The 27,464-nt window shown below is 42.0% G+C and overlaps 1 protein-coding gene across 3 annotated transcripts; it reads left to right on the forward strand.

Annotated features, from left to right (window-relative positions):
* Positions 1 to 1,484: 1,484 nt before the first annotated feature.
* Positions 1,485 to 27,389, forward strand: abcc6a (ATP-binding cassette, sub-family C (CFTR/MRP), member 6a). Of its 3 annotated transcripts, XM_041035931.1 has the most exons (32): positions 1,485 to 1,917; positions 4,775 to 4,951; positions 5,156 to 5,281; positions 9,901 to 10,038; positions 10,462 to 10,485; positions 12,990 to 13,112; positions 14,269 to 14,330; positions 14,468 to 14,599; positions 15,367 to 15,573; positions 16,849 to 17,026; positions 17,268 to 17,429; positions 17,524 to 17,616; positions 18,200 to 18,403; positions 19,248 to 19,394; positions 19,531 to 19,618; positions 20,181 to 20,250; positions 20,339 to 20,465; positions 20,561 to 20,737; positions 20,838 to 21,005; positions 21,215 to 21,398; positions 21,551 to 21,635; positions 21,730 to 21,847; positions 22,546 to 22,753; positions 22,876 to 23,186; positions 23,486 to 23,685; positions 23,877 to 24,003; positions 24,271 to 24,372; positions 24,496 to 24,642; positions 24,772 to 24,930; positions 25,094 to 25,260; positions 25,435 to 25,629; positions 25,971 to 27,389. In XM_041035931.1, the coding sequence occupies exons 1-32, from the start codon at positions 1,876 to 1,878 to the stop codon at positions 26,077 to 26,079; spliced, it is 4,557 nt and encodes a 1,518-aa protein (XP_040891865.1). In that variant the 5' UTR covers positions 1,485 to 1,875; the 3' UTR covers positions 26,080 to 27,389. The 3 variants fall into 3 exon arrangements, with proteins under 3 accessions (XP_040891865.1, XP_040891866.1, XP_040891867.1); XM_041035932.1 differs by lacking the exon at positions 10,462 to 10,485; XM_041035933.1 differs by lacking the exons at positions 22,546 to 22,753; positions 22,876 to 23,186.
* The last annotated feature ends 75 nt before the right edge of the window (positions 27,390 to 27,464 follow it).

Below are 27,464 nucleotides of genomic sequence, written 5' to 3' on the forward strand. Positions count from 1 at the left end.
CACCATAAAACAACAGCCTCAACTCCAACTTAGAAAAAAAAAAAAAAAAATGAATTCACGTCATGTTGAATAATTTTCATCGTTTTGCACCGGGAGCTGCTGAAGTGCAGAATAAAACCACTCACTCGCCTGGAAGAGAAACATGAAGTGATGACTCACTTTTAAAAGAATAATAATCTCATATTTGCACATGGCGAGACACAGGGCCCGGTGGTGGTCTGCCTCTCTGCCGAACTTTCCATGTTTCTTCTCTGCGGTGATGATGGCAGTGATGGTGTTAGTCCCAGTCGAGACGGTGTCATACTTTCCTGCGCAGCTGCTGTGCTGAAGTTTTCCCCTGTGCCTTGACCAGAGTGACCATCATAACGCCATGCAATGATGCGTTTCAGCAGACTACAAAGAGCTTTGAGGACACACACTCTTGTTTTTGTGCTCGCACAATATTTCTGGAGACAAATGTTGCTGCATTTTTATTTTATGATAGTTTTTTTTTTTTATCCCAGTGTCATGTGTCAGAGTTACTCAGTTGAAGTAGGTCTGTTTTCACACTTGCCTTTAACAAAAAAAAAAGTGACATTATCTTGCTGTTAATATTACTATGCTCCTTCACTGACTAAACCAAAACCCCTCTTATTTCCCTCTGTGTTCCTTCACTAACAGGATGGCCTCATACCTCAAAACTTAATCTTTCTAATAATTCAACATGACACTGAGACAAAGTTACAAGATGTTGTAATATTTTCCACTTGCAGTGCAAGTTTCAGTCCAGTGAGATGACTAATTAACCAGTTTATTCTTTTTTTGTTCCCATATCAGCAAATTGTTTTGCAATACTTGTTGTACTTGATGTTTTGTACCATTGAAGTGACTGTACATTTTCCACTCAACAAAACTTGTCAGGAGACTATACATAATATGTCGGGACTGAAATTATAATTTTTCACTCATTCAGTATAAGTTAGTTTTAGTGTCCAGTTTCAAAGGTGTTTCTGCACATACATGCTGACATGTTAATATCGGCACCACACTGGTGATACATATAAATAGAAGCCTCACAACAGTGACTACAGATACTAATATCTTGGATTTGAGTTAAGTGTAGACCTTAAAACTGTGACATGTGTCCTAGTGTTGCTAGTCTCGGTTTAAAAGGTATGTCTGTGCACAAACAGACACTGTGTGGTCAGACGGCTGGTGGTTTGGGATGTGGGGAGAGGGGGGAAAAGAGGGAACGAGAAAGGAGGTAAGGGGCAGTGAGTGAAAGTGGGAGGAGTGTGTCTGGGTGTGGGACTGTCATCCCATTGAGGGGAGTAGCTGTGGTGTTTTGATTGAAATCCAGCAGATGTGGGAGAGAAGAGAGGGGTGTGAGTGAGTGAGTGAGAGAGAGAGAGGGAGAGAGAGAGGGAGAGAGAGAGAGAGAGAGAAATATTTCCACCCACCCAACAAGGAGACACACTCATAAACAGCAGGCAGACGGAGTGAGAGTCAGAAAGACACAGGATCTCAGGGTAGCAGCAGTTCAAACAGCGAGGCAGACAGAAACAGAGTTTCATTGAGAGAAGATGTTTTATTAAAGGGAAGGAAAAGTCACACAGACACACTCAAACACACACACACACTAATAAACACAGAGCGTGCCACCCAGACAGAGAAGCAGGATCCAGCTAAACCCAAAAAATACAACCATTAGCTTGAGAGGAAAAGTCTAATAAGGACACACATACTTGTACTTTTTCTCCCTTCTGTCTGACACGCACAAACACACACAGACACACACTGGTGCTGGTGCTAAGTTGTGTGTGCTACCCAGCGTGAGGAGCAGGGCTGTTCGATTCCAACAAGTGGAGCATCAGGAAGAAAGGAGCAAGCGAGTGGATGGATGCCTTTTGCAGACTCAGTGGCCTGGACCCTTTGTGGGTGAGTTTGTGATGTGTTCACTGACCCTGAAATCACATTTATTTACTGAGTGTGCATCTTTCTCTCAAGAACAGATCATGTAAAGCCATTTCATGTTCAGTTCATGATTCATCATGAATATATCATTATGTCATAATTTTTACTGTGGCAAATGTCATGCTCATGTGATACATGCTAAGTAATGTCTATCAATTACTAAATAATTACGTAAAAGTCTGTTTTTGTCTTTCTGAGGCTGAATGATGAGCGTTCACTGTTCTTTATGGACACTGAAGTGCATAACCCAATAATATAATTATAATCTTTTGCTTACTAAGTCTTATTCATATGTTTTATTCTGAGAATTAGAAGAGGAACAGGGGGATGGGTCTACCTAAATGTTAGCTGGCAGCATTTAGCAATGCAGGAAGAAACTCACTGACCTTCTCAGTTTGCAGAATGTACATATGCGAGTACATTAGCAATCCAGTCTAAAATGAGTCTGAATGGGAGGCTTTACCTTTGCTGCGTGCCAGAGCTGAGTTTACCTTCTCTCTGCTCTGTGATTCAACATAATGAGATGCTGAGAAGCAGGGTTGCGTCACACTGAGTGAGCTGCTGTTGTTAGAAAGGCTTATTAGTCTTGTATATTAGCAAACCTCCACATTCTGAGTCCCTGCTTGAAAATAGAAGAATGGCTACGATCCAGCTGGAACGGCAAAATCACTGGATGTGCTCAGTCCCAACTCGCCCCCCCCCCCCACCCACCCCCATCCCCGACAACCACCTTCTTCCTCTCTCCCTCTGTTTCTCATTACAGCTGTTTCTGTCTCTGTAAAACCTCAAAGCAACTGCCATCAAACTTTGTTGAGAAAGTGAAAGTAAACTGTATCATCTTGTGCAGCTCTCTTTTGCAATGAAGGTTCAAAGTACAGATGTATTGTTCTCTGCTACAGAGGTTATGAGGCAATGAGGATGTTATAAAAGATGTTTGTGGCTCATGTTGGCTACGAAGTACCTTCAGTTATGAACTGTAGAGATCGACCTTTTACATACTTTTGCAAAAGCGTCATTGCTGGCTCATTAGTCACAGCCATGGGGTATTGCTGGGAATTTATATGGCTTTAATACTGAACTGAGCATACACAGTCCAGGAGCTGACAGTGTATTTAGTTTCTTTCACCTTGAATCAACCCATCCTGTAATTTGAACAACAGGTCAAAGTCTTGGTGAAACTGTCAGGAAAGTGAGTGATGTTCTCTAAAATTACAGTGTCCTTAGTTCATACACACCACATGCTAACATTAAGTACGTAATGCTGTTTTCAAAACTGTTTTGCTCAAAACCCAGTGGAAGATTCGATTTATTTAACTCATTATTAGCAGGATGTGCATTACAAGGGGGTTATTAGGCATTGGATGGGTCTATTAGATGAAGAGGATGCAAAAAAAGGGGACATTGAGCAGATTTGCTGTACAGTGGAAGTCTCTTTTCTCCACTTTCACATCTCTGTGTTTGTCAGGTAAAAATAGACACCTTGCAACACACAAGCTTTTGGCATCTACGAGTTTACTGCAACCACTTCAAGCAAGGGTGTGAAACAGGATAAGTACTGAGCAAAATGCAGAAGAAAAAGCTTGGAGTGTGTTTGACAAGTTGGAATTCTTACATAAAAGTGCCCTGTTCATCGGCCTGTCATTGACCGCAGGAGTCAGAAGGGTCTGTGAAAGCAGCCTCCCACTCACTGCTTCTCAAGAGATTTATCATTTAAACAGATTTTGGTACATCGGTGCTCACAGAGACCTCTAGTATACAGTATGTGCAAAATGGTGTGTTTATTACATAATCATGAACAGCCACATTATGAAGATTTATGTGTGAATACTACTTTCTTTTTTTTAACTTGTAGTGAAGTAGGTACTAGTTTTGATTTGAACTGAAACAGGTAGCTTACAGTCAAACCATGATTCAGACCCTTGTGGCTCCAGAGGTGGCAGCGATTGATGGTAAACTTGGCGGTTATGGTAATGAGACATGCCGCCCCGAGCTGCAGCAGCATCTCTCTGTGTGAAGTGCGTCTCACCTGCCATGGTTGGCTCGCTGTGGGGCTGTGGGCAGACAGTTGTTACATAATGATCCTGCTGCTGCTGCCACCAATTGTGGCCACTCTCCCTTATCCCAGTTGGGAATCTACCAGCAGGGTCAGACTGCTCCGCCGTGCTAGAATCTTCAAACCACTTCCTGTGGTGACTCCGCAGGGCAGCCTCGTTAGCGCAGCCAGACACCCTGCCCCTCATTAGGCCAGTGAGGTGATAAACAAGGGAAGCAAGACAACAACAAGCCACTTAGCTCCCTGTATTTTTTTTTTTAAATGACAGACAACATATCCTTGTGCTGCTGTTGCTGTTGCATAATCTCAAACATTTGGCAGCATTTAACCAACACACCTCATCTGCATGGGCTTTTATTGTTTGTAGGCTTCATTATTAGCATAATCTTGACCTCATCGTTTAACATGTTGACAGCTTACATTGTCCGACTCAAATTAGAAAACAAGCCAGAGACGCGGTCAGAAAATTCCCAAAACTAACTCAGCTTTTTAGTAAAAAAAAAAAAAAAAAAAAAAGGACCTCTTCCAGCTCACACACTCTCTGGATTAGGCACAGACACATTTTCTGTAAACTTGCTGTGGTTTCATGCACTGCTGCCTTGATGGATGAAACGTAGGACCTGCACCAAGTCTGGATTCCCTGGAACTGGCCCTCACCAGTTCTGTCTGTCAGATGACGAATATAATCTCAGCCTGACCTCAATTTGTGTCTTCTAAGTATATTCTCTTTATCTGAACTTTTGACTTTTGATTTTTGCTCTGTTGTAGGACTGGAACCGCACGTGGTACACAGCCAACCCAGACCTGACCCAGTGTTTCCAGAACACAGTACTGGTGTGGGTTCCTTGTATCTATCTGTGGTTGCTGGCCCCTTTCTACTGCCTTCATCTCTATTGCCATGACCACGGACGAATTCAGATGTCCTGCCTCTGCACCGCCAAAATGGTGAGACTTCACACAGACTTTGGCCAGTCTACAGTGTATTGTTCAAGGTTTTTCCACATGACTGAAAGCAGATACAAAACCAAAAGCCTCTGCTATTTTTCCTCAACTAGGTCCTTAATATCAACAGCAATTTATAAACAAAAGTGACAGTACATCCGGAAGGTTTCTTGGGTCAGTCTCTTATTACTTTCCTGTCCTATTCAGGTGTTGGGTTTCCTGCTGGCCTCCTTTGGTTTTGTGGAGTTCTTCTATATCCTGCTGGAGAGGAGCCAGGAGATCCAACAGCACATGGTCTTCTTACTCAGCCCCATCATACGCAGCATGACTGTGGTAAATACTGTGGTTCTTTGCACTAGTATTTGTACATATGTTTATCTGTCCAAACTGGACACAAGTAATTTTTAATTTCATGCTTTATTGAGCTGTAAAAGCTAAGACCCACTCCTGACATTACATGACACTTAGTACATTAAGGATGGCTAAGCAGCAAGAGGGTAAAAAAAGGCAGTGTCTTAAATGAGTTGCTACCCTAAACTTAACCCTAAGTCTCTAGTTAAAAGCAAGCTATCAGTGCTCATTTCATCCCTGGTAAAGTTTTTAAAGGGTTATTAATTATGATACACAGTGAATGGACTGGAGTCATGTAATTGTCCAATAGGTCACTAAAATCTCAGGGTGTGTGTAAGAAAAAAAGCCTAAACTATTGAGCCATGTCACTGATTTGCAGCCCAAATTGCACATTTTGACATTCCTCCTGCAGCGTTCTGGGTAACAGAGAAGGTTTGGGAATATTTCAGCCTGTGTGCCGCTGGCTCACATGTCAATGTGCAGACACATGAAAGAATATATAGCTTACGTGTAGTATGTTGGCCAGACACTGAGGCGCAAAGATGCATAACCAGGGAAAGATTTATAGTGTTGCAGGCAATGCAAATATTACAGTACGCTGAAAACACAGATTGTATTTGACCATCACTCATCAGGGTGCAGAATACACTTACAATGACATCACTTACTATTTGATGTGGACCTTAGTGAAAATGTGATTGCTAGGTGCTTTGCCAGTGAGAGATCATATGTCATAAAGAAACACTTTTTCATAGGACCATAATATTTCAGATGTTTTTATAGGCTAAAATGCAGCATGATCTATTCTTTTCCAAAATATATAGTATATAGTTACCCCACATCACAGATTACAGGCCAATTAGCCATAAACTGTGAGCAGTGATGGTTAGCGCTTGTCTATTCTCAAGCTTGTATCACGTTGTCAACGCAGCTGCACTGCTCAGTGGTGGAAGTGCATTGACTAATCATGCACATGATGTTAAATCAAGCTCACGTGAATCTCTTCCAAAACCACCAAATACAAAGGTGATGACTTGCAATTGTAGCCTACGTTTACCCTAATTACACAGAAAGATTCAGCCTTTATATAGGTACAACAGGTATGCTGTTGGATGGGAAGTTTTGCCGCCAGTTCCTTCTTTGAGCGCCATTGTTCTGACCAAAACTGTATTTAAGGTGCGACGTCTTTAATTGCAACGCTTCTACAGAACGGAAGAAAAGACAAAGGAAAAAAACATTCATCCAATTTACCTTGGAATAAGAATGGAAAGGTTTAGAATTAACAAAATATACCCAAAATCCACTGTGTGCACAGGAGAAACGGCTCAAACAGCTTAAATGCTTAGATCCATATGAGCACAAGACCAGAGCAGGTTTACACTGTCTGGTTGAGATCTTTCATTTTTACAAATGTTGTTTGTCTTTTCTCCCTCCAAGCGTCTTGAATCAAACCATAATGGCCCCCCTACCTGGATCAGGGTGGCGTGTACGGTGGGCTACAGAGCATTATTTATAGAAGATAAGAGCTGGTGTGCAATCAAAGAAATGTTTTCAGTGGCGTGTTGATGGAAATGGCCCTGAATGTTTCTCAGGACATTGATCCCACTCATTTTCAGCAGATTTTAAATGATGTTTAACTGATGAGTAGGCACAAACAGAAGAGGGGTGCAGCTCACAACATGGGTGGCATGACAAGTTTAAAATGCTGTTTATCCTGAGCAGGAGTGATATAAGAATTACAATGCAGCACAAGGTCTCAGAGCCCAGATAGGGAGGGTTGCTGCAGCCCTGTGAGCCTCTAAAGTTGGCCCACAGAGACATAGCATATAGCTTTACTCACAAAGCTTCCTCTCTCTTCAGCTGTATACAGCACAGTCTCTCCAAGTCAGACAGCCTTGCCCACCTGTGGTCTTTTCAGACTCCTGAGTAAATACCAGCACGTGTTTGGTTAAAAATAAACTGAGAAGTCTCTTGTATTGAGCGATATATTTCAAAAAATGTTGTTTATTTTGAGGATATCGTTTATCACACCAGGGGGCCAGACAACAAACATCCACTGTATCATATTACAAGCTTGTCACCAAACTTTAAATCTACTTGTCAGACCTATCTTTATTAAAGGATATCATTTTCTAGATGTTGATTGTAGCCACCCACTACCAGTGCAAGCCTGGAACACTGTGCTCTTGTTGCTCTGACCAACCTGTTTTGTTGCCCTTCAACTCAAGTTAATGTATGGGAACGCTTTAGCCCCAGTCAGTCAGCCCACAAACGAATCATGGTCACTATTGATGAAAAGTGCACACATGACACTGACTATAATCAGCCATACTATGACGTAAAGCTCCTAAACCATCCACAGTACTGCACACTTCCCATGTAATTATAAGGTAGGGTTTTGATTTGGGGCTGTGTGATGGACTTAGTTCCACCCACTGACTTGTACAAACAGATGGGCTGATGGTTTGCAGCATTATGGCAAGTCAGAGCGGAAGCCTAGGAATGGGAGGGATCTTGCCCTCAGATGTTGAAGGTCAGCTATACATTTTTTCTCACTTACATAAAGATTTGGTTTGAGTCTGATGCAGCCTCAACCTCATTAGTTCAGAACTTAAAGCCGTCAGGAACACAAAGTTCTTGTTATGGCCTTGGTACTACTGACTGACATACTGTAGATCTATGGATGTAGTAGATCACAACCAGTATAGGAAACACACACTGGTATATACTTGAGAGCTCACCCCAGAGTGTGAACAGCAGTATAGGAATATATATAATTAGCTAAAATCTAATTTTTGTTGATAAGAATATTGAAATATCCTCCTCAAAATATAGTGCTATTGTTTAATTTAAATATTAAAGCTGCACTGATCAATATTTTTATATTAACAATGGATCAAATGAGTGTTTTGGTTTTCCAGCACGCAGCTTTAATATCTGTGTCCCACTGCTCCCATCAAGTTTGTTTCCAGCTGCAGCAGCAGGCAGCTGTTTTTAGTGAAAGAGCTCAGATAAGCCCACTGTCCACTGCCTGCCCAGCACCAAATGGCAGACAAAGTGTGCAACTGGCTGGTTAACACAGTGGAGCATTTAGTAGCTGAAGAGCCACATGTTTTGGTCAGGAGGAACACATCCCCAAACAAATGCAAATCCTCCTCCACATCTACTGTATGTATAAATATGTAACTGTTTTCTATCACGTTCACCTATATTAACTTTATAAGAAGATAGTTTGTCAATACTGGGCTATCCACAAGTTGGAAAAAATAATATTAATGAATGTTTAAGCAAAAGTAAGATACTTGTGTCGAAAACTAGCCAAGAAAAGTACAAAAGTAAACATAGCTAATAGTAACTGGAGTAAATGTAATCGGGACATTTCCACCCCTACAGCACAAAAAGCACATAAAATTCCTAGATGATCATGAGTTTGGAGTTTGCATGTTCTCCCTGTGTTCACATCCCCTCTATAGGTGTACTTTTGGCTCCAATACCTCAAAGACATTCAAGTCAGGTGGACAGGAGACTCTAAATTCCCCATAGGTATGATTATAAGTGGCTGTCTATCTGTATTCATCCTCTGAGGGACTGGCAAGAATCCAGTATGAAGGAAAAATGAATGGACAAACAAATTAAATCATCTCTGCAACAAATAAACAAGAACCATGGATGTTTTTTTATATCAGGCAGGACACGTAAAGATGTTCACCCTCTTGGCCACCATACAGAAATCTGTACACTCATCTCCTCATCCAGTGCATCAGGTTGTTGATGGGAAAAACTTATATAATTACCAGACCACTATAGTTTATAACAGGACAGTGCTGTGGCTCATCCCAAAGCAACCAATGTGGTTCTCATTATGAAACCTAAACCCGCTTTTTCCCAACTTGGTGATGAGCTGGCATGACAAAGTGACGTCTCACTTGGCCAACAACTCAGAGAGGAACCAATTATAGTGGTTCAATGGCAGATGCATGACTTCTCTGAGGACAGACAGTCGTGTCCAAACACTGAATCGGTCTTATTTTTGAGAAAACATCGCAGTTTAGAGTTTTGCTTTTTTTTAAAGGAAAGTATAGAGTAACATTGAGCAATGTGTGTAGGGCGTGTGGCATACCATACATGACTAATTTTTTATAGGCCAGATTACATGTGAGCCTGCGACCAGGGGAATCCCAGAAACCCAAGTTCTTTCTCAAAACCAACATTGGCTGCATTAGATCAGCCTAAATCCGATTATATCCTCTGTGCTCTGTTGAAAACATTGGCAGTAACACTGGCAACTAAACTAACACAGAAGACCTAGTGCTTTATTTCCCTAAAGTGGAGTAGCTGAGTGGTAGCTTGGTTTTTGGAAGTGGTAGATTTTCTAAAAAGTCACCACAAAAGATTTAGTCTGAAGTTGGTTTAAAGCCAATTTGTACATCACGTTTTTCTGTCCTTGGTTCTGTCAGTGGAGTCGTTCCAAGCTGTTCATCAACGTGGCATCACAGATTGAAGTTTTGGCTCTCTGCTGTCCGGCTCTAAGATAGATTTATTTTCTCTCCTGTGCAGCAAGAACCACACGTGAATTCTTCAATTCTGTGTCTTCTATCTAGATCCTGGCCTTATGTATCATCCAGCTGGAAAGAATAAGAGGCTGTCGGTCCTCTGTGTTCCTTTTCCTGTTCTGGGTCTTGGCTGTCGTCTGTTCCCTGGTGCCTCTACGAGCTAAGATCCAGCTGGCCATGGATGAGGTATGCAGTTAGCCTTTTAATTGTCATGTAATATTAACTCTATGCAAAAGTCATTTAACATTATCACATGATGCTGTATATTCCAATCATAAAAAAGTCCCCACAATACTCTCTATACTGTAAGTCAGGTATAAGTTACAGACAAAGGGGGTGTGTTTGTCAGGTTTGAACTCATTGAACCTGCAGTGTCAAAACAACGTGTGCAGAGATATCTAATCAGGTCCACTCCTACCCATAGTCTAGACACAAGACTCCAGCAGCACAGCTTGAGATATACCCTGTGTCAGCAAAGAGTTTCTATTTCATCCCCCAGTTTTAACCAAGGTAACCTAAAGTTAACCAAGTGTTGGAGGATGACACTGCCAATTCTGGTCAAGCCTGTGTGTGTTTAAGTTTTCCTTTTCTTCCTGTGTCTCCTGTCAGACACTGCAATCATTGTTGTATGGGGTAAGTTTCTATTTAAGCGCACACAGCCATGGGGCAGTCACATTTGCATTTCTATAAAAACACACAAACACACACACATCCATATTTCTGTTTTATCGTTCTCAGTGTGACATTCCCACACTGCTTGGGGGAGAGTAATGATGGCCCTGGGATAAATGCTGGTGAGACACGGCAGCCCAGGGTCAGACCAGAGGAACGTCAGTGCTGTGTTTATGGGCCTACACGGCTGTAAACACAGCCAGATGGAAATCTATGCATCCACACATAATGCAAGGCCATTTAGAATTTAGACACAGCTGTTTTCATTTCATACAACCACACGTGCCCATAGGATACACTCGTGACCACCCATATATTTTTCTTCCATATCATATATCAGTGTCTCAAAGAACCACATTCATATTCCCAGATTTTGTTCATCTGTCACTTTACAGCTCTTAATATCATTCAGCCACATCTTCTCTTACAAAAACTGTAACTCACGAGAGCTAATAAAACCATTATATATCAGGTAGATCCATTTTTAAGGACAGAGATTACACTGTATGCTGCAGTGTCAGATTGCCAGATGATACAGCCAAAGTCAACTAAAAAAGATGAACAAGTTTAGGGGGATGGAGCAAGAACTGCTTCCTGAACCCTAAAACCTATAAAACATAGGAAGAGGTAGCTGACAATGCATCAGGGGTTAGTGATGTAACTGTTGTTAAAAGAATAATTTTATATTGCTTATTTGTTTTCTTGCCAAGCGTTAGATGAGGAGATTGATAACACTCTCTTGTCTGCATTGTAACTGTAAGTTATGCTAACTTAGCACAAAGACTGGAAACAGGAGGAAACAGCGATCCTCCAAAATCAACTTCCATCCTCCTCTAAAGCTCACTAATTACCACGTTATAAGTTGTTTTTTTAATCCGTACAAAAATAAAAGCAAAGAAGCAAGAAAAAGAAAAACAGCATTCTGTGGTTTTACACAGGGTTAAGTGTCTGTCTTTTTGCGCAGGCCATCAATCTGTCAGTTTTTTGTACGAAATAAACAAACAGCGTATAATGTATGTATAATGTGTGAGCTTTCAAGGTGCTGGAAGGCAGAACCTTTCTAGGCTAGCTGTCTACCAGCTTCCTGTTGCTGCTAAGCTAAGCTAACCTGCTGGTGCTAGTTTATGTGGTATCATTCTTCTCATCAAACCCTTTGCAACAAATCAAATTCGTATTTTCTAAAATGCCAAAGTATTCCATTAATATCCATGCAGTTAGAATTCTCCTTCCAAAAACAAAGGTATTAAATAGTTAAGTAATAGATCCATTGTAAATATTTTGATTTCTTGGCTAGTATGGTTCAACTTTTGTTTATCTAACTATGGTCTGAGATGTAAAAACTTTCCACATTTATTTCCTGTTTTATCCTTTCCCCACTTATCCCAACGAGTGTCAGTTTTATAAAATAGCTTAACTTTTCCTCAGTTTCTTCAGTCAACTCACACTTACATATTATGCTCATACAGTTTCTAAATAACGTGGTTTCAGACATTTGGACCCCATTGTTTTTATAAATAAGTATTTAACTCACTGCAGTGTTGATGGCTCAAGTTGACAGAGTTCATGTTTGTGGATCTTTGGCCATTCTTAGTTACTTGACCTACATTTTTCCCACCCACTCTCCGACCATCCTGACCCTGTTTTTCACTGTGTGGCCGGATCCATTTGGCCCCTTCATATCTCCTTTCTGGGCACTGCACACCCATGCTGAACAACAGATTGTCTGTGGCAGTGGCGTTGACCCAGTGGTAAACAATGCCTCTGCCAGAACCCACAATTTCTGTATGTCAAGAATAACATGCCAGTCCTAGATTTCACAAAAGTCTCTGAGTAGTTAATATCGCAGCTGTTGCCTTGAATGAAAGTTAGGGTGCTGGTTTAAAAAACCACAATCTTCCTATTTACAGATACGGCCTCTTAGCGTGACTGAGAAGCAGCTTTAACTGTTGCTTCATTTATATAAAGTACACCATTAAAGACTTTCGGTTTTCACCCCGATTTAGCTTAAAGGTCCAAAATACTCTTTATTGTGTCTCTGATCTTGGTGTAAAAACCATATCCTCTGCTATACAATGTGTAAGCGTGGGAAAAGCCATATATTGAATCTAGTGCTGTTGTGAAACTGCACACAAAGCCACAGTGAAGATAAATGGATGAAGCAAACCACAGGATATTGTGTGATTTGTTAAGTAATGTTGAAAGAGAAAAAAACAAAACCAAAACAAAGCACATTTTAATCCTGTTGAAAACCTTATGTTTTGATGTAAATATAATTATTTTTCTGTGGCATGTACTTGCCCATGAAGCAAATTAATAGTGGCCTTGGTTTAAAATAAAAAACAAACTTATGAAACTTGTCTGGAATAGCTTAAAGCATTTAAACTCAAGAAACTCTAACTCAAAGATTCTGGCATTTTCCAGCCCAATAGCAGCCTCCTCAGTCTCTTTTCTTATTTATTCCACAGGGTATTGCCTCTGACATTGTACGATATCTCGCCTTCTTCTCCTACTTCACAATCCAACTGGCCCAGCTCTTCCTGTGCTGTTTTGCTGACCAGCCTCCAGTGGGAAAAACCGTCTTGGAAAAGGTAGGCAGAAGAGAATGTATCCCACTTCCGTCAAAAACGTCCACTCCGGTCCAATACCCAGGACAGAAAATGCCTGAGCAGCTGTCTTGTGGTTTTTTTTTTTTTTTTTTTGTGAAGACACTTTTCCCTTTTGGAGGAAATGATGTGATTCACCTCCCTCCCTCCTTCCTTTCTCACTCTCATTTCACCACTTTGGCTTCCTGTGAGGGGAGTGTGAATGAGTGCATGTGTGTGTTTGACATTGTTCTCCTGCATACCATCAGCACGACTCACTCACTTCAGCATTGGATAACATCATGACCGCTGCTTGGAGTCCGTGACCACACAACAGCAAAGCCATTATCTAATATAGATCTCACTTTCCCATCAAACATGAGCCTGGCAAAAATCTTTTCAAGCTAAAAATACCAAGCTGTTGCAGGACAGATGACAGGTGAATGAAAATGAGCTGACAATCAATCAAACAGATGTGTGATGTAATATTTCCCCGGTGATAAACAAAATAGCTGGAAAAGTCCCTTACAAACTGTTGGCTGGGGATGAGGAGGCTGAGGGCGCAAAAAGCCGCAGTCTGGCGTGGTGGACACACCCATTGGTTGCTCCTTGCTGTGTTCTCTTCTTCCTCCACCTCCTCCTCCTCCTCCTCTCTGCCCTATGCTCTGGTTAGAGTTACTCACAGGAAGAGAGGAAGTGAGGGGATGAAGAGCAAAGAGTGCTTGTAATGAAAAGAGCAAACACCACGGTGAGGGGGTGGCAGGGTGGAGGGATGCCATAAAGTATGCGTGAGAGGACAAATTTGCTATGCATCTGCGTGTGTGCGTCTGTCTGTATGTGTATCCACTTGTTGGGCATTTTGTGATGACACATTTCCACTCTGTCTGCTCTAGACCTCAAAACGTCATCTTCACCATGCACTAACACTGAACTCTATTTATTCTATCCTGTGGGAGGTCATGGCCTCTTCTCCCCACAATGGACCACCTGACTGTACAGTGTTGTTTACACACATTAGCATTCTTAAACACACCCCTCACAAGTGCAGCATTCAACCATCAACCTACGGCCTCGGTGAAGCTGTGTATTTTCTCGAAAGTCTTTAAGTGGTAAGAGATTTACTGCGAAAACAACAGTGAGTCTGGTCTTTAATCTGTTGCAGAATCCCTGTCCCGTGAAAGATGCCTCTTTCCTGTCAAAGATTCTCTTCTGGTGGTTCACTGGGTAAGATGGTTCTTCGAAACCCCCTCATTTTTAGGCTTTGGCTGACTCATTACAGCAACAGTTTGTGCTTGTTTACAATAATATGTGTGTTTTGTTGACGATTATGTGTGTGAATCATCTCTGCGCTCCCTCCTCAGGCTTGTTGTGAAAGGTTATCGCACCCCACTGGCAGCAGAGGATCTGTGGACCCTGAGGGAGGAGGACACGTCACACAAGATCATCTCTGAACTTCAACAGGACTGGACAGCAGAATGTGCCAAACTTCAAAAGTGAGAATTATTGATAATGGATGTCTCACGGTTTAAAGGCGTACCAAAGCGATTTAGACCCTGACTTGAGTCCCTTGTGTAGATCAAGTTCCAAAAACACCGGATCCTACATTTCCCAGGAGCATCATTTCATTTGAAGGCCAGGATTTGTAACATGAGTGTGCAGCAGAAGACCAATCTTTGCAGGGAAAAGACATGTGCAGGACACTCACATGTTGTCTTTCATGTTTCCTCTGGCTCATATGGCTTGTTATTTTGACACAGGCCTGTGATCCACTATAGAGCTCTCACTATTGTCATGGTTTAACAGCCAAAGAATCAATTCCATTTTATTGCAATGTGGTCAAATGTCAACATGGTGCTGGCTGAATTAATGATCCAAGCAGAGCATGACTTGGCCATGATTGCGGTAAACTGAAATTTGGGACGTCTCATCACCAGAGACATTCAGGGCCAAAAATAGGTCCAAAATAGTCGCTCGTGGACATACAGTACTATAATGTCAAGACAAGAGCTCTGTGTCGTTTTCAAGGCTTGTTAACATGATCCAGTGCTTTGAAGATCTGTCCAATAATTATGTCATTGAATAATGCCTTTTACTGCTGCTGGTGAATTCTTGAGCCCATCAGTGATGGCACGAATAACAACCTTTTTTTTTCTTTACAGTCTGTTTTACATTAAAGACTTGAAAGGCGTCAGGACCATGTAGGGGCATCTCTGACACAGATGTCTCGTCTGTAACTATGTGCATTTGCTCCCTCTGGCAGGCAGGAGAAGGCCTTGGCGTCGGGTGTGGCACTGGGAAGCAGGCTGCCAGACCAGGCTCAGCTCCTCAGGAAGCTACAGAAGGAGCAGAGCTCTGGCTTCTTCTTGCTCAGGACCCTGGCCCGCAAGTTCGGTCCATACTTCCTAACCGGTACCCTGTGCATCATATTCCACGATGCCTTCATGTTCGCCATCCCCCAAGTGCTCAGGTAGGACATGAAGAGAAAATGCACTCAAGCCTAAATCTATTCTCAATATGAGTACAATAAGCAGCTGTGGTGTGACTTTCCAATGTTTGGAAATATCAGCTGTATCACAGTCCGGTCTCATAAGGCTCGTTTGGGTTTGTGGAGCTGAAAGCTCCAAAAAAAAAAAAAAAAAAAAAAATTCTGGTTCAAAGATAATCAACAGGTGTGAATAGTTAGCATAAAGATAGAAATCAGGACGTTGTCCTTTGATAGCAAGAAGTTCTCAATACAACTGCTTATGAGAAAGTTACTATTTCAAGTAAGTGTGTCATTATATTTGGAAAGAAATGTTGTTGTTGAGTTTTTCACGTATAACTTTTTCAGTGCTCGGAGTCCCACAAACCAAATGGCTTTGAGCAAGCTGTATTAAGGAATGCTGCAGCCAATATTTCCAAACCTCAGCTCAGACTGAAATTACCTGGATGGACAGCAAAAAAAGATTTTATTGTGTTTTTTTGAGGTGAAACTGTCCAATTCAATTTTGAGATTTAAGTGAAAGAGATTATATTTTCCCGGTATGATAATTTAAAGAAGATTGTGGGAAAACAAACATACCACAGTCCAGATAGATAAATAGATATTGCTGTGTAAGCAACTCCACAGATATCACCTTCATTGTTCTATTTTGATTTGTTACATTGACAACCAAACAACAACAGAAGCTGGCAGCAGTGAAAACAGGTCATGGCTGACCCACCACCCGCCACACCATCCCACTAGCCAGACTGGAATGTTGTTGTTGATGCACTGCACAGAATCAGTGGAAGTGTTAATTATGGTCGTGGAGCTGTGAGCAAGAAAAGTAGACGAGACCACAGCCCTCTGTGCTCCAGCATGGAGGGCAGGCAGAGAGGGAGAGGAGGCTCTAAATGGCAGAAATGCAATCGGACCACAATAAGGGAGCCGCTGGCCAAGTGTGAGGGCAGCCCGGCCACAGGCTGAGCACTGTTGTGCAACCCGAGCTACTTTGTGTGGACCAGTCAGCCAACAGCCACAGCAGAGCTCAAGGCCGCTGGTTTAAGGCACACAATGAAAGTCAAATAATACCAGATTGAATGAAAAAACACAGTAAGAAACTGTGTTGACAGGAGGAAAAGCTGTGTCCAGGATGGAGGGTTTTGATACAGTGTAGTCATGACCCCTAAGTGCACTGAAGGGTCAAATCAAAAAATGAACACATGAATTTTTTTTTCACTGATAATCCCATATTAATGTTCTACTTCTCTTTCACCACAGCCTACTCCTGGGTTTCATGAGAGACGAAGACGCTCCGCTGTGGAAGGGCTACTTCTATGCCACTCTGATGTTCCTGCTCTCTTGCCTTCAGTCCCTCTTCAACCATCAGTACATGTACACTTGCTTCACAGTGGGAATGAGAGTGAAGACAGCTGTTATGGGCTTGGTTTACAGGAAGGTGGGTAAATCTGTGTCCACGGACATGTAGCCACTAACCTCTAGACACGACATAAATTACGTCTTAAATGGCAAAAACAAAAGCCTTCTTTGCTTCCAGACTGGAAAACAGTACACAACGTGTGATTAACAGCTTTTACCTAAGATGAATGATCGTCTGAAATCTTTATGAGCGTGTAAAATTATATTGTACACAAAGCACTGAGGGCTAAATGTCTTTGTCTCTTTTGTTGTCAATCCAGTCTTTGGTGATAAACAGCGCTGCCAGAAGGACTTGCACTGTGGGCGAGATTGTGAATCTGGTTTCAGCAGACACTCAGAAGCTCATGGACTTTGTGGTGTATTTCAACGCTGTCTGGCTGGCTCCTATTGAGATTGCTCTTTGTCTCTTCTTCCTCTGGCAGGTATGTTGAAATGTTCACAATGCCTCCCATTCATGCACAAGTGCGACTTAACTGAAAAGGCCTTGACACAGTTTTATCCTTTCTTTTTATTTAGCATCTTGGCCCATCAGCTTTGGCAGGAATTGCCACTGTCATCCTCATTTTTCCACTCAACGGATTCATTGCAAAGAAAAGAAGCAAGCTGCAGGTAAAAGCTGTTACAGGAATCCTTCACACTTTCACTCCAGTAGCCCTGACATCTGGCATGTTGGGTCAGGGATGCCACAGCTGGTTTAGATAGTGGCTGAAGAGCCGTGTGGGTGTTTGGCCTGGATGGTGCATTCTCTCTTGTCCTTTTGATGTCTGCCCCATATAACGCGTTTGAAAAACAATGACAGGAAAGGGTGGGCAGTAGGAAGACATAATTTTTCATTTCTTTGGAAAAACAACAGACGGTTCTATAAATTTGGATGCCAATTTAATCGAACTTAGGTTTCAGTGCAGTGACCGCATTCCTGGCCCTTTGTTGTTTCCTTGTCATAAAAATCACTAAAATGTAACAAGCAATAAATTCTTACCGAATTAAACAAGTTCTGTGATGTTCAGGAAAACTACTACAGCTGTAACAAGAGCAGACAAACCGATGTTCACAAATGTATGTATTAGCTTTGGTCTGGTAATTGTCTTCCCACTGTGCCCTAGTTTCAGCTTGGAATAGTTTATTTTTTAATAATAAAATGTTGGGGGAAGAAAAAAGAAAAAAAAAAAGCAACATTCTGTCTGGTCAACAGGAGGTCCAAATGAAGTTCATGGATGGACGCATCAAGCTGATGAACGAGATCCTGAATGGAATAAAGATCTTGAAGTATTATGCCTGGGAGAAGGCCTTCATGGAGCAGGTTTTGGGATACAGAGAAAAGGAGCTCAAGGCCCTGAAAAAGTCTCAAATCCTTTATTCCATATCCATTGCATCCTTCAACTCCTCTTCTTTCCTGGTAAGAGCACTAAACTACAGCGACAAACAAAAGAGACTAATTCCAAAGTTGACTCAAAGGAGGAGCCTGTTGATATATTATTCTTGCAGTCAAGAAATACCATGAAAAAAACAAGTACACAAACTAACAGGTACATGTACCCAGAGCCTGACACCATTTACTCCTACGAAGTGCAGACTCGTAGTTGTTGTTGTCCAAGCCTATACAGCTATGCTAAGCTAAATGCTAACATTAGCATGCTAATGTGCTGATTAGCACTAAACACCGATTAAAGGTGAGGCTGAAAGTAAAATGTTGACCTCATAATGGTGCTAGATTAAAAGTCAGGGGTAACCAAAGTTTTGGCATTCATCCTTAGGGGACAGAAGTATTTGTACCAAATGTCATGGCAATCCACCCAGCAGCTGTCGAGACATGTCATTCAAAATCACATGCCAACCTGATGTTGGTGTTAGAGGGATGAGTGAAGGGGTCACCAAAGTCATTAGAATTCATCCTCTGTGCACCACAAATGTCTGTATCAAATTTTATTTTAATCTATCCAATAGCTGTTGAGATATATGTGGCCTCTGGTGCAGCAAAAGAAAGACTGTCTTAAAGATTTATGTCCTCAGTAGCAACAAATGGGTTCAGGGCTGAGTGCCACAGACAGGGCGGGGAAGTCAGAGAGTACCGAGAGACAGATTAATGCTTTGTTGTTGGTTTTGGTCTTTTTACGGGATATATTGACAATTGCAAAAATTTAAAAGATGCCAGCCTTATCCTTTAAATTGTTGCTTTAAAGATCATGCATCACACAAAGTGCCTGTAAAGGTAACATTTAGAGGCTTTTCTTTCCCCTAAGATTGCCTTTGCCATGTTTGGCGTCTACGTGATGCTGGATGACAGGAACGTCCTGGATGCACAGAAGGTTTTCGTCTCAATGGCACTGATCAACATCCTGAAGACCCCACTCAGTCAGCTGCCATTTGCAATAAGCACAACCATGCAGGTAGGTAGCATTTCATTTTTAAGGCTTATGATTGCTCTGAGATATTTTCTCCATCCAAGGTGCCTGGTCAAGGAATATTTTCATGGTCCCATATGATGGATATAGGTCAGTTGACTAACCACTGACTCCGTTTCAGGCTGTGGTTTCACTGAGACGTCTGGGAAAGTACCTGTGCTCAGAAGAACTGAAAGTGGACAATGTGTCAAAGACACCATTGAGTTCTGGTAGGAGCCCCACCCATGTATAAACTGTTACACTGAATGAATAAACTACTACACTGCAGTGTTTAATTTCCAGTATTTGGTTCCCATACTGGCTAAAATCATAGGCTGTCATAATCAATAAAAGCACCCAAGAAGATTTTGTTGTTTATATCTGTGGAGAACCACAGCCTTGTATGGATCATGTGCACTGTCACTTCCTGGGTCCCGGCCTGACTGGTAGACATGATAATTATAGGATGTTCCCATTTAGTGGTTGAATGTAAATCACAGCATGAATTCAGACATATGATTCATAGAGAAATTTAAAAAAAAAGTACTGCACTCTTCTGTCTGTAATCTGTCAACACTTCCTAAGACAGCTCGTGAAAAAGCAACAACTCAGTAATTTGTATGATTAAGTAAATTCACTTGTAATTATGCCCAGACTGCACTCTGACAAGTAACTTCAAGGGGGAATTTTGTTTTGAAAGTTTGTTTGTCGTTCAAGTCGAAAGAACATGTCCTGTCTTCGGTGTTTATTGCAGGTTTTGTTCATTTCACTCAGTCTTTCTTTCTTGTTTAGATGGAGAAGACGTGGTGATAGAAAACGGCACCTTCAGCTGGTCTGCAGAGGGACCTCCTTGTCTTAAAAGGTAGGTATTTAAAAAAAGAACTGAAAAAAAAAAACTAAATGTACAATTAAATCAAGACAGACCGGATAATTCACTTCTTCATTGACAGGATCAACGTCCGCGTGCCACGAGGGTCCCTTGTTGCTGTAGTGGGGCATGTGGGCAGTGGAAAGTCCTCTTTGATGTCTGCCATGCTCGGTGAAACAGAGAAAAGAAGTGGTCAAGTCACTGTCAAGGTACTGAACTTGTGTTACACATGGAAGATCTATTTGTAGTTTGAGGGTTAAATTGAATAAATATTGACAGTCTCTTTTGACATCTGTCTTCACAGGGCTCTGTGGCATATGTGCCCCAGCAGGCCTGGATCCAGAACGCCACAGTCCAAGACAACATCTTATTTGGCCGTGAGAAGCTGAAAACATGGTACCACCGTGTGCTGGAAGCCTGTGCACTGGTGCCCGACCTGGACATCCTTCCTGCTGGAGATGCTACAGAAATTGGAGAGAAGGTATGGAAATTTTTTGCACGTTTAAAATAAATTATTATAAATTCTTTCTTGTCTTCAAATCAGTCATGTCTAAGATTTTCTAACAATATTGTTGATGCAGGGACTGAACTTGTCAGGTGGGCAGAAGCAGAGGGTGAGCTTGGCCAGGGCTGTCTACAGGAAGGCTGATGTATACCTGCTGGATGATCCGCTGTCTGCTGTTGATGCGCATGTGGGTCAGCACATCTTTGACAAAGTCATTGGACCTAAAGGAGTCCTTAGAGACAAGGTAATGCACGTAACAAAACCTTCAAAGTGCAATTTAGCCTCTTCAATTCAGATGACACCTAAACCACTTACAAGCATGTGACCTGTGCTATTGTTACCATAATATGGAAACCACCACTTTGCTGACAATTTTGTTTTTTAGAAAGCATCAATTTAGTGTTGGATTGTGCTTACATCCTATTTTTCTGACTTGTGTGGCTTGCTATACAGACCCGCATCCTGGTGACCCATGGGATGAGCTTCCTGCCGCAGGCTGACCTCATCCTCGTCCTGGTAGATGGAGAAATCACAGAGAGCGGCTCCTACCAGGAGCTCCTCAGTCGCCACGGTGCCTTTGCTGACTTCATCCACACCTTTGCCAGCACAGAGCGAAAAGAGAGCGCCATACAGAGAGGTGAGGAGACATTTCAGCAGTGCATTCAAAAGACACGGTTCTGTTTATGACACCTTTGTTACATTAGTTAATAAAATTTATTTTGTTAACTGATATAAAAGATTTTGTAAAAAAATAAACTTGAGAGTTCTGAACATATTCTTTTCTTGTAGCTGGTTCCAGGAGGTCCAATGCTCGTCTCAGCATGGTCGACTTCATGCCGTTCTCCAGAGACCTCTCGCAGGAACAGCTCATTGGGTATGTAAACAAATGTGTAAACTGCCATAAAGACGCGTGGCATCCCAAGCATCTTTTTTATGGAACTGACCTTTGGCCTCTCCATATTCTTCAGGGGGGACACCACAAATACCAACCTGCAGAATATGGAGCCTGTGTCTGAAACAGACCAGGAACAGGTACCAGAGGACTTGGGCAAGCTGACTGTGGTTGACAAGGCCCGCACTGGAAGGGTAAGTATGAAAATGACTTCACCTTTAATTATGTGTAAAAAGGTATCAGAGGTGCACCTCTTTTTGCTCCAAAATCATTTACACATTTAACTTTTTAAAGCAGCTATAATCAGTATTTTCATATTAACAAATGGATCAAATGACTTCTTGCTTGTCATGCCCCCACAGAGAATTATCATCCAAGTCTATAGTTCCCCTTAACTCTACAGTGCTTCATATCCTCCCTTAGCTCATTATTGTGGTTTTCCAAGATGCAGCTTTAATGTTTTGGTCTCACTCTTACTGCTTTCATAGTGTTGTTTTTAGTGAAATAGCTCTAATAATCCACTCTACACTACCTGCTCAGCACCAGACAGCAAACAGACACAGCTAGAATATAGCTGGTGAACCCAGAGGAGCATTTAGCAACTGAAGGGCAAGGTTTTTCACTCAGAAGCTGGTGGAGACCAAAACAGAGCTAAAACAAGAAGGCATTTTAAACTTCTATTCATCAGGCGACCAGAAATGTGACATCAAATGAATGATAATATTGTTCAGTAATATCAGTGTTGTGTTTACAGCTTGTTTCCATTGTACCCAGCTGCCAATGAAATCGTTTACTGTAGGTTTAATGAAAAAAAAAAAGAAATTGTTGATACATAGATAAGGTTTCTAATTCCTCGAGAGTGACTGGTATTTTTTGTGTTTTTCTATAACAGGTGAGGTTGGAGATGTACAAGAAGTATTTCAAGACCATCGGCTTGGCCATCATCATTCCCATCGTCTTCCTGTACGCCTTTCAGCAGGGCGCCTCACTGGCCTACAACTACTGGCTCAGCATGTGGGCTGATGACCCCATTGTTAATGGCACTCAGATTGATACCGACCTGAAACTGACTGTGTTTGGCGCTCTGGGTTTTGTTCAAGGTCAGTTAGTTGATTTTAAGTCATCGTGCGAGTCCAAGTCCTTTTGGACAAACATCACAGATCTTGAACACTTCACACTGGTTTGACTCTGGTTTGATCAAACATCTCTCCTCTCTGCTCAGGTATCGCTATCTTTGGTACAACGGTTGCCATCTCCATCTGCGGCATCATCGCCTCTCGCCACTTGCACATGGACCTGCTGGTCAACGTGCTGCGCTCTCCAATGTCTTTCTTTGAGTGCACGCCCAGTGGCAACCTACTCAACCGCTTTGCCAAAGAGATTGATGCCATCGACTGCATGGTGCCTGATGGTTTGAAAATGATGCTGAGCTACGTCTTTAAACTCATGGAGGTCTGCATCATTGTGCTGATGGCGACACCTTTTGCAGCCGTGATCATCCTGCCTCTCGCTTTCCTTTACGCCTTTGTCCAGGTACACCCCCTCACCCCGGCATTTAAAATTACCACTGATGACTTTGATCTTAATGTTTTCTTTGAGAGCATTATTTTCAAGGTGGCTTAGCAAGACCTGGACTCCATTACTGTATATTATTGGAAAGCTCTGAGCTCCAAAACCAACCCTGCTGATTTTGCCGTTCAGTTGTATTTTGTTCCCCACCTGCTGACATAGATGTTTCACACATTCACTATGAATTATGGGAAAGCCCTGGGCACTCCCTCTTGGTTTCACTCATTAAAACTGGTGTTTTACTTTTCCACTGTGGGCTACAGAGCTTCTACGTCGCCACATCCTGTCAGCTGCGCAGGCTGGAAGCTGTGAGCCGCTCCCCCATCTACACCCACTTCAACGAGACGGTGCAGGGCGCCAGCGTAATCCGGGCCTTCGGGGAGCAGTCCAGGTTCATTGTGCAGGCCAACAAGAGGGTCGACTTCAATCAGACGTCCTACTTCCCTCGATTTGTGGCCACCCGGTGAGATGATGTGTGATAATTATAGTCCTTTAACTTAATTTATACATTCATTTGCTGAGTTGACAGTTCGTGGGGGATGGTCATGATTCGTAGCATCAAGAGTTACCAATGACTGCTTCATGCTACATGGTTAAACAAAGCTACTTCTGGATTTAGTAATGACACATTTTTTGAACTTGTTACATCCACAGGTGGCTGGCAGTCAATCTGGAGTTTGTCGGTAATGGTGTGGTCTTAGCTGCTGCCATTCTCTCTGTGATGGGAAAAAGCACACTGAGCCCGGGCATCGTTGGTCTGGCTGTGTCACACTCCCTCCAGGTAAGAAGCTCTGCCTCCACACTCAGTTACACAGTAGTACTACTGGAGGTGTCCCAGAACCCAGTTATTAACCCAGTATTAACAAAAGCCACAGTCATGTTCATACACCACACAGCATTGTGGGAATTTGCTCCAGTTGCATGCTGCATGTGGCAATTAGAGGTGAAACTGGAGAAAGTGAAATATAGCGGCACTGCTTTGCTCATTCAGCAAAGGCATTTTCAGCACAGGAAATAAAATGAAACCTCATTGCCTTGGACGTTGCAGGTGACTGGAATCTTGAGCTGGATTGTGAGATCCTGGACTGATGTAGAAAACAACATTGTTTCTGTGGAGAGAGTCAATGAGTATGCTGACACTGCGAAAGAGGTCAGTGTTCCCACCACACACACACACAAAAAAAATCACTACGCAGGACACTAAAGCCAGCACTGCACAGGAGGAGGGCTTATTTTTTTATCTCTACTCTTCCTTTGTTATTGTCTCATTCAGGCCAGTTGGAGTATAGAAGGCAGCTCCTTGCCCCTGGCCTGGCCCCAGAGAGGCACCATAGAGTTTCAGGACTATGGGCTGCAGTACCGTAAAGGCCTTGAGTTGGCTCTGAAAGGCATTACCTTGCATATTCATGAAAGAGAGAAGGTGAGTCATTTTGTGTGATACAAATATTTGTTTGCAGCCTTCGCCCGTCTTAATCCTGGATCACTTAAAATGCTTAAATTACAGCATTATGTCAGAGATAAATTCTGACTTAAAAACCTCTTTTGATAGGTTGGAATTGTGGGTCGAACAGGAGCGGGGAAGTCCTCCCTTGCCCTGGGAATCTTCAGGATCTTAGAGGCAGCAAAGGGAAAGATCTTTATAGACGGAGTCAACATCGAGGACATCGGACTCCATGACCTCAGATCACGCATTACTATCATTCCTCAGGTATGACAGTTGTAACAACAGAAACCGAGCGCTGGCTTTCATCACATAAACTGTTTGTAATAGTTTCAATCCAGTCCAGAAGTAAGCCACTCTAAATTTTAACAGTGCTGTTACCGATCTGGGCAGTTCAGTGTTGAGTAACAGCTGTTGTCCTCTCTCCCAGGACCCTGTGCTGTTCTCAGGCTCCCTCCGGATGAACCTTGACCCCTTTGACACCTACACCGATGAAGAGGTGTGGAGTTCGCTAGAGCTCGCTCACCTCAAAAACTTTGTCTCCAATCTGCCTGACAAACTTAACCACGAATGCTCAGAGGGAGGAGAAAACCTCAGGTACACGAGTGCATAGATATGACACGTTGCAGTGCAGATAAAACACTAGCCATTGTTTTGCCTTGTCAGTAACCAATAAATTGTTATAAAGATATCTACACAAAGCTCCAGGATGCAAACAGTTCTCATATGGGATCCCACTCATCCCTCTCCAACTCTCCTTTGTCTGTATAGTCTGGGCCAGCGCCAGCTAGTGTGCCTGGCCAGAGCCTTGCTGAGGAAAACCAAGATCCTGGTTTTGGATGAGGCGACAGCTGCTGTTGACCTGGAGACGGACACACTCATCCAGTCCACTATCCGCACACAGTTTGAAGACTGCACTGTCTTGACCATCGCTCACCGCCTTAACACTATCATGGACTATACTAGGTATGTTACAATCCATGACATTCTCAATTAAGTGTTTAATGTCGAATGACATAAAACTGATCAATGTCAACAATCCATTTATCAAGTAAAAATGCTAAAATTTGGTGTTATGTGTTTCCTGTCACTGTAGCCTCAAGATCTTTAGACTTTTTTTACTGCTGTTCAGACAAAATAAGCCATGGAAAGGCATAACTTTGGTCGTTGGGAACCTTTAACAGGGAATTTGTTATAGTTTTATTTTTTTATATTGATTCATTTAAATTACTGCTAAGTTGCTGCCTCACAATCCACAACACAATCAACAATTTAAAACATACTGGATCTCTTTTTTTTTTTCGCAGAGTGATCGTAATGGACAGAGGCCACATTTCTGAGATGGACTCTCCAGCCAACCTCATTGCACAACGGGGACAGTTCTACCGAATGTGCCGGGAGGCTGGACTGGTCTAGGTCTTCGTTGGGCCTCGTACCATGAAGCTGATGATCTGGTGTACAGATGTGGCACCTTATTTGTGTGGCTCTCCAACACATGTTGAATCGGGCCATTCCAAGATTTATGGCAGCTCAGAACGCCTCTCCACGAGGGCATTGTTGATGAATCTCAAAAGCAGCTGCTGACGCAGTCCCTACAGTATTTGTTGGTTTTGAACACACACAAAGACATGCTGTCCTAAGTCAGGATAAGACATTGTTAACCTCAGATCTTGAACATTCAAAAGAAAGCTACAATGGTTTGTTGTTGAGAGTCTCCAAGCTATAAATATTGTATATAGAGTAGTTTGTTCCATGACAGAATTAAGCCAAAGGCTGGAATTTAAGAGTACAACAAATCTTAAGGATTTTCATTCTCTTTTTGATTGGGAGCTATATTATTTTTGTAGTTTTTGTAAGTGTTTATAAAGCACATGATATATTTTTTGATGTTCTCTCAGGCTTAAATGATGATGTTTACGCATACTTTTTTTAGCCTTGTATACCAGGAAAGAGGCATTTTTGTAATTGTAAATTGATATAAATCTATTTTGCCTTCTTGTCCCAGAAACTGGGACAGGAAATAGTCTGACACACTAACCTTGAAAAGGTTCACCCTGGCAAACGCAGGGGAAGTGAGGTTTTCGCAGCCTTCAAAATCTGCGCTCGAAGCAGCCAATTTGGAGTTTTTATATGTCAGAGAAAAAGAGGAAAACATTGAAGCGAGCCAGAACATTAGCAACTGTCCAACTATGTTGTGGCTGTTGTTTATTTCTGTCAAAGTAAACATATAAAAAAAATTCAACAGAGACCTTGCTGGTCAGATTTAACCTGACGCCGGTAGTGAAAACCACCATGAATGAGGAGAATGCCTCTTCAAAACAATGGTGATAAATCTCTGTGTGATTGTCTCTCTGCCTCCACCACACAAACTCAGGCCATACACACATATGCAGAGAAGGAAAAAAAATCAGTATTGTTCTTTTGGTGCTGACATGACAGACTGTATATAGTCCACGTTGACCTTTACTCTCAATTCAAAGAAAGAACCCAATGAACTTTTCAAAGAGAAGAGGCATTTACTGTTTTTGTCTTACTGGTTTAGACAATATATTCTAAGAGAAAACCCTATAGTTTATTTATGTCAAATGATAAAATGTATTAAGTGTCCTTAAAATTCTGAGGATTGTATTATATTTATACTTTTTATAACAAGCTTGTTCATTTTTCACTGACCATTTACTGTCAATGTACTGTCTTGTTCCTTACATCATGCTGGATAAATAAAATTTATTTGAATCTATAGTCATACTTGAATCCATGCCTTTTTAAGGCAGCCATTTATATACACATTTAAATAAAAA

The sequence above is a fragment of the Toxotes jaculatrix genome, chromosome 4 (assembly GCF_017976425.1).
Source record: "Toxotes jaculatrix isolate fToxJac2 chromosome 4, fToxJac2.pri, whole genome shotgun sequence".
NCBI lineage: Eukaryota > Metazoa > Chordata > Actinopteri > Toxotidae > Toxotes > Toxotes jaculatrix.